Source organism: Phascolarctos cinereus, unplaced genomic scaffold (genome assembly GCF_003287225.1).
Source record: "Phascolarctos cinereus isolate Bilbo 61053 unplaced genomic scaffold, phaCin_HiC Scaffold_1;HRSCAF=81, whole genome shotgun sequence".
Taxonomy (NCBI): domain Eukaryota; kingdom Metazoa; phylum Chordata; class Mammalia; order Diprotodontia; family Phascolarctidae; genus Phascolarctos; species Phascolarctos cinereus.
The window spans coordinates 11,174,066-11,180,959 of NW_027555514.1; the positions used below are offsets into that span (position 1 = coordinate 11,174,066).

The 6,894-nt window shown below is 53.1% G+C and overlaps 1 protein-coding gene across 1 annotated transcript; it reads right to left on the reverse strand.

Annotated features, from left to right (window-relative positions):
• Positions 1-657: 657 nt before the first annotated feature.
• On the reverse strand, positions 658-3,455 carry TWIST1 (twist family bHLH transcription factor 1). Its single transcript, XM_021000048.2, has 2 exons — positions 2,315-3,455; positions 658-1,369 (listed from the first exon to the last, which is right to left on the reverse strand). The coding sequence occupies exon 1, from the start codon at positions 2,997-2,999 to the stop codon at positions 2,358-2,360; it is 642 nt and encodes a 213-aa protein (XP_020855707.1). The 5' UTR covers positions 3,000-3,455; the 3' UTR covers positions 658-1,369; positions 2,315-2,357.
• Positions 3,456-6,894: the final 3,439 nt, after the last annotated feature.

The following is a 6,894-nucleotide window of genomic DNA, read 5'->3' on the forward strand; positions in this document are numbered from 1 at the left end:
GCTCTGAATATATATACACAGATGAAGGTATATTTGTGATAGGCCCTACCTAGCCCAATAGCCAATGAACATCTTAATGTGAAAATGGCCTTAGTTTTGAATTTTCTTTTGAGCTAATTGAGAATGTTATTATCTAGGTAAAGATGATTATTTTCAACTTCTCATCATACATCAAAATTTGACTAGCTGCATTCAAATGCTTTGTATTTGTGAGTCTTCCCATACACACACACACACCCTTTGCAATATAAGTACAAACTTTTCTTTAAAATAAACACACACACACAATGGGGTGAAGACAACAGAATTCTCTCTCCTAAATTATGGACAGTAATTTCAATTCCATTCTTTTCCATCAAAAGTAACTGCATTGCAGTCTCAAGGTGACCATTCTTATACCTATCACTCTTCCAAGGTACCTTTGAAAGTCAATACCCCTTCACCTAAATCCAAGGAACACATCAGTAGAATAGTAGTGAAGCTGTTCTTGGAAATAACTGGCCCTAGGTGTATTCACAAGACCATTTCTTTGCCCTTTATCTTGGTTTGTTTATATCAACAGGACCCCTTTCTCTTGGGTGTTTTTTTATAGTTAAAGGAACAACCATCTAGTCCCAGCTTAATATCGAATTAAAAAAAAAATAATATGGTCCAAACTTAAAGGTTCTTAAAACTTCAATCATATTCATTTATTGCAGAAAAATAATATACAATGATATTTACAAAACAATCATAAAAATATGAATGCACTTAGACACCAGATCTATTTGCATTTTAACATGGGTCATCAATAAATAAATAGAATGTCGTTTGACTTTTTTAGTTTAGTTTTTTTTTCTCAGAGGAAGAATTTTTAAAGAAAGAAGAGAAGCATCTGGGCCAGGTGTAAAACAGTTTGAGCCCAGGGTTTTGTTTTGGTTTTGCCTATGAGTTTTTTTCCCCCTTAAATCTCTAAAGGTTTTCTTTTCATTTCCTCTGGTTGTTACCATTTTAAAATGGAGACCATTCACATTGAGTACCTTTCTTTTCTGTGGCTGGCCGGCACAACCTCTTGAGAATGCATGCATGGAAAAAAATAAAAATAAAAAACATTCTTCGTCAAATAACACCGACAACAACTGTTCAGACTTCTATCAGAATGTAGAGGTGTGTGGATGGCTTGCCCGCTGCCCAGCTGGAAGGCCGTGTCCAAAGCCCCTGGTCTCTTAATTGCTCCCCATGCCTGGATGCTTTGGATTTGAGAATAGTTCTTGCAATTTTCAAGAAAATCCTTGGCGTTCTGTAATTATTATTATTGTCACTATTTGTAATTATCCCGCTCCAGAGTCTCTAGACTGTCCATTTTCTCCTTCTCTGGAAGCAATGCCATCTGTAAAAGTCCAGAGGTGGGAAAAATCTGGGTTATATTATTATAGCTCAAGTTCCTATTTGGAGTTTTATTGTATAGGGCTGATTTTGTTTGTTGTTTTTTCTCTTTTCCTTGTTGAACTCTGCTCTTTAACCCACCATAGCGGGAAAAGAAGAGCTTTTAACACCTGGAAGGATTAAGGCAAGAGGAAGTGGGCGGGTGGGTGGAAGGAAGGAAAGGAGAAGTGCGTGCGTGTGTGTGTGTGTGTGTGTGTGTGTGTGTGTACGCGCGCGCGTGTGCGTGTGCGTGCGGAATTTGGGAGCCCTTGTTTAAGGAGAAAAACAAAGTCCTGAGGCTGAAGCCCTGGAGTTAGCCCAGCTGGGGATCTGTCCCGGCTGGAAACAGAGGGATTTTGAGCTGGAGGGCTCCGTAGTATTGTCTAAGCAGGCCATCTCCCTAACTCTGTTCACCAGAGAAGATCAGGGCTGCAGGGACCTTGGAGATCATTCAGTTCGGCCTCTTACCCCTGTCTGGCTCTATCTCTACCTCAATCTGTCTCCCTGTAGGTGTTCGTTTGGGGGTACCTGTGCCTCTCCGAATGACTGAATTCCCGTGTATCTCTCCCTATGTCTCTGTCTCTTTGTCTGTCTGTCTGTCTCTCTCTCTCAACACACACACACACATACAGGCGCGCGTGTACACAAACGCACACATGCACACACGCCCGCGCGCGCACACACACATACACACACAAACACACGCATGCACATCATCTGATCTCGACCCCTTAGCCTCATTTGTACCCCCGGGGAAAGGACGGAAGAAGGCGGAGAAGGGGGACCCAAAAGTAGAGGGCTGGAGTCCCAGTCCCAGAGGATGCAGGCGGGTGCCTAGGTTGACTAGGGAAGAGGAGGTGGACTGCAGTGGGGTCGGGGAGGCAGTGCAAGGCCTCCATCGGGCCCTTACCTGGGTCTCACGGCCTGCCCGAGCCGAGTGGCGGCCGCTGCCGCTAGTGGGACGCCGACATGGACCAGGCGCCCTCCATGCGCCACACGGAGAAGGCGTAGCTGAGGCGCTCGTGGGCCACGTAGCTGCAGCTGGCCATCTTCGAGTCGAGCTCGTCGCTCTGCAGGACCTGGTAGAGGAAGTCGATGTACCTGGCAGCCAGCTTGAGAGTCTGGATCTTGCTCAGCTTGTCCGAGGGCAGCGTGGGGATGATTTTGCGCAGCGCCGCAAACGCCTCGTTGAGCGACTGGGTACGCTGCCGCTCGCGCACGTTGGCCATGACCCGCTGGGTCTGCAACTCCTCGTAGGACTGGGGACTGCCGCCGCCGCTGCTGCTGCCCCCGCCGCCGCCGGCCCCGCCGCCCGCGCCGGCCGATTTCTTGCCCCGCTTGCCTTGGGCCGGGCTGCCTGGGTCGTCCCCTGCTCCAACTCCTCCTCCCCCACCGCCGCCCGCGCCGCCGCCTGCTCCGGCGCCTCCGCCGCCGCCTCCGCCCGCGCCGCCTCCGCCGCTCCTTCGGCTGGACCTCCGCTTACGCCCCCCGCGCTTGCCGCCCACACTAGGCTGCTGCCGGTCGGGCTCTTCCTCGCTGTTGCTCAGGCTGTCGTCGGCTGGGGAGACTGGCGAGCTGGACACGTCCTGCATCATCTCTCGGGCCACGACGTGGGACTCGCGAGCCCGGGGGGCAAAGGGCAGGGAAGGCTGGGGGGAGGGGAGGGGGGAGAGGCCAGAGGGACACGTTAACCCGCCAGCTTCGTGGCCCCAGGCGGCCCCAAGAGTTCGGTCCGGCCCCCCTGTCGGGGCTCTGCTCCCGGTGGGTGCTACTGCTGCGTGCCCCGCGAGGAATGGGAGGTGGCGACGGCTGGGGTCCCGGGAGGGAGGGAAGAAGGGGATGCGGGGGAGGGGACAGGGAGGGAGGGGGAGGTGTGGACCGCAGCAAGGTCCCCAAAGGGAGCAAACACTCGCGATCGCCACGGCCGCCCCCTTCTTGCCGGGCCGCTCGCCGTGATGCTTCCCTAGGAGCCCCGTGAAGTGTCTGGGAGTTGGGGGAAGGTCGCAGCCTGAGAGGCTCTTATAGCTCCTGCGGGCCAGAGGCCCGGGTAGCCGCCACGGTATTGGTCAGACGCGAGGAGGAGGGACTTTACGGAGTTGGGGAGGCAAGTTTCCGCTTTCTGCACCCCCCATCCCCCGCCTCCCCTCCCCATTCCCTTCGCTGCGCTCCCTTCCCCGCCCCCCAGCTCTCCTTCCCGGCGGAGCCATTCTTCTTCCAGAGCCATTCAAACGCGATTTGGCCTTCTCTGGACTGGTGGCCCTGCCCCTCTTCCCGCCTACCCCTTCCACACCGCCGCTTCACCCGCCTGCCCGCCCCTCCGCTCCTCTTTCTCCTCCCTGCTCTCTATCCTCCCCCGCCCCCCGCCAAGTTTTGGGCTGCTTAACTCCCCTGGTTGCCTTGGCCCCAGATCCAGAAACTCGTGCCCCGAAATCCTCGCTGCCCCTACTGCTGATGCCCGACGGTCCTGGCCTAGAAAGCGGCTGATCCAGCTCCGCGGATACCTCATTGCTCCCCATTTCTCCCTGAACTTCGGGTAGACAGTTTGGGATCCCCTCGGGCAAGCAAGATGTGTTTTTTGAGGGGTGGTTAGAGGATGAGAACAGTCGGGGTGGCTTGTTGGAAGAGCCGATCGCTTCCCCATTGGCCAGTATGATAAGACCTGGACCCTTCGCGTGTCCGCCGGGCCCAAGCATCCTTGGATTTGTACGGATAGCACGTAGAACCCTGGACCCCTTGGGCATTTCCAGGTTCAGGCATCTCTGCTACGTGCACGCTTTTCACCCTTCAGAAACAGAGAGAGGCAAGCCCTCTGGTCACCTACCGGGTGAACCCTCAGACCCTAGGAACCCACAGGCCCAGTAGCCGCATCAGTTGTTCCAAGGTGGAAGGCAGGAGACTAGAAACGAGGGCGCAGGACTGTGGCGAGCCAGACGCGGCCACTGTCCTTTGCTGGCAGGAGGCCGACACTAGAAGGCCACACTAAAACCTAATCCCCTCCATCCCCTCCCCCGCCCCCCCAGCAGGTGGCGTGTTCCTTTAAATCACAACTCCACAAAGAGTGAAGTTGGAGTCTTCGGAAGACCACGTGGTCTCCCCAAATCCTCTGAATGCCCCCCCCCCGCAACAAGTTGAGGGTGATTTCCCTTTCCCACACGTGCTCCTGTACTCACTCCTACACGCATGCGAATTAAGGGGCTAGGAGACTAGGTATTTCTGCAAAACAGTCAATACCAATAAAGAGGAGAGGGAAGGCTGCGAATGCGGAACATGGGAACAGCTGGGGCGGGGGAACGGCTTCCCCGCCCGGCAAGGCAAGGATAACCGGGACTGCAGGTTCCTGGAGAAGAGACTTACCGCAAAATGCTCGTTTTGGGGTCCTACAGAGTTACGCCTCTCCAATATTCTAAATGTCATTTTATCTTATTTTAAAGAAGCTCATCGGTCGAACAGGGAGTTGTCTTCCCCTGCCTTGGGTCCCGAGGGCCCTTGCCTTGAGTCCCCCACTTTTCCTCTGCTAAGGGAAGCGGGTTAGCACGCTCAGGCATTTCTAAACCCGAAATGAACTCTATGGTTCGACTTTGCTTGGCTATTTCCAGAGGGCACACCTGAGAGTGAAAGTCCTCACTTTTCCTGGTGACTGGGGCGGAGGAGGTGAGGGCTGGGATGAGTATCGAGACCAAGGCTGGTCCAGCAGAGTAGACTCGTGGCTGATAGCCCCATTGACTGGAATCCTCAGCAAACTCCCTCTGACTCAGGAGCTAGGCTGAGCTGGGGTTTGGTGGGGGTTGTTTAAGGTTCCTGTGGGTCAATAGGTGGAGAAGATGCTGAATGAAGATTGGTGGTGATAGGTCTGGAGATAGGCAGGGAGAGTAGAATCCCACTTGCAGGGAAATAAAAGCACTGCCAGTTGGATTTGATCAGCCCACAATACCTGGATTTGTTTATTCCTTTAAAATACATGACTAGCCCAACTCCCTGTGTGCAGGCCATCAAGCTTGTCCTCCCTCACTACAGTGCAATGTTTCGGGTGTAGCACAGGGTGGGGGGGGGCGAAGAAAGGGGCAAATTCTTGTAGACCTAAGCTTTGTTCCCTCAGCCCCCAAGCTTCTATGAAAAGAAAATCTACTAGAAGCAGCCTTCCGAGGTTCGGATGGCTACTGAAGGCCTTAGGTCTTCTGGGAAGCAGAAATAAGTGTCTCTGAAGCCTGAGATCTTGGAGGTTCCCGACATTCACAGGAACTCGCAAGTCCAGTGCATTCAGCTCAGCTGCAGCTTGAGCCGTGAGGTCTCCGACAACCTCAAAGGTCTGTCCCAGGATCTTGATACATATTTGCTTCATGCCTTAATCAAAGTCGTTTACTTCAATGAAAGCATGCCATTTTCTCTTCGCCCCACCCCCAGGAAAGAAGAAAAGAAGAAAGGCAGGAAGGTACGAAGGAAGGAAGGAAGGAAGGAAGGAAGGAAGGAAGGCAGGAAGGCAGGAAGGAAGGAAGGAAGGAAGGAAGGAAGGAAGGAAGGAAGGAAGGCAGGAAGGAAGGAAGGAAGGAAGGAAGGAAGGCAGGAAGGAAGGAAGGAAGGAAGGAAGGAAGGGAAAGAAAGAAAAGTCAGAGAGAAGGGAAAGCTACAAAAATCGAGTAAGTAAAATGAAAGAAAAGAAAGGAAAGAAAGAGAACAAGAAAGTGAGAGATCTAGAAAAACAAAAGAAAAAAGGAAAAGAGAAGAGAAGAATAGAAAGATGAATTTAGTTCTTTCCCTTGTAACTCCTGGGATGGATGGGGGGGAGAGGGCAGGGGACTACTTTAGGAAGGGGCAGGGCGTAAAGGCGGGCCAAATGTAATCAAAACATCACCGATAAAAGGGTATAATGCCAAAAAGTGACGGGCTGGAGGCTAAGAGGAAGAGAAACTGAGTCCGAAGTGACTCGACCCAACGTTTGGTCGGAACTACGCAGCTTTGGTAACTAGGAACCAGCCCTCCTTGGGAAATCAGTCATCTCTAAGACGGCTTCTGAACCAGTCTGTGAAGCCAAGCTTCTCTCTGCCTGGGCATCGACTTTCCAGAAGCTGCTGTTAAGCTCAGGCGGGGCCGGACCTGGCCAGGGTCGAGCGCGCACCTCTCAGCCACGGGCCACGCTCTCGGTTCCTCTGGCAGCCAGGCGACCTTGCTCGGTCCATAGATCTGCGAGGCTGTTAACCTGAGCTCCTCCTTCCCCCTGCCAGCCCTGGAGAACTAGGCTGAGCCCTTTAGTTCTCTGGGTCCGCTAGGGTGTGGCCCTGAGCTACTTCGAGAGAGCAGTATGAACTAGCCCCTCAGTCCATGGTCAGTCGGGCTCTCTCTGCGGACTTTGCAACTAAAGGTCCCCGGAAGGGCATCCCTGCTCCACTGCTAGTGGCTGAAGATGCCATGGTTTTTTTTCAGGGCGAGGTTGTGTCGCCTCCCTCTGCTCTCCTGGCTTCCCATAAAAGCCCTGCAAACTGAAGACAGCTGACA

Bases quoted from the DNA above. Each gene is read 5' to 3' on its own strand.
- TWIST1 (XM_021000048.2), bottom strand. From the start codon at position 2,999: ATGATGCAGGACGTGTCCAGCTCGCCAGTCTCCCCAGCCGACGACAGC.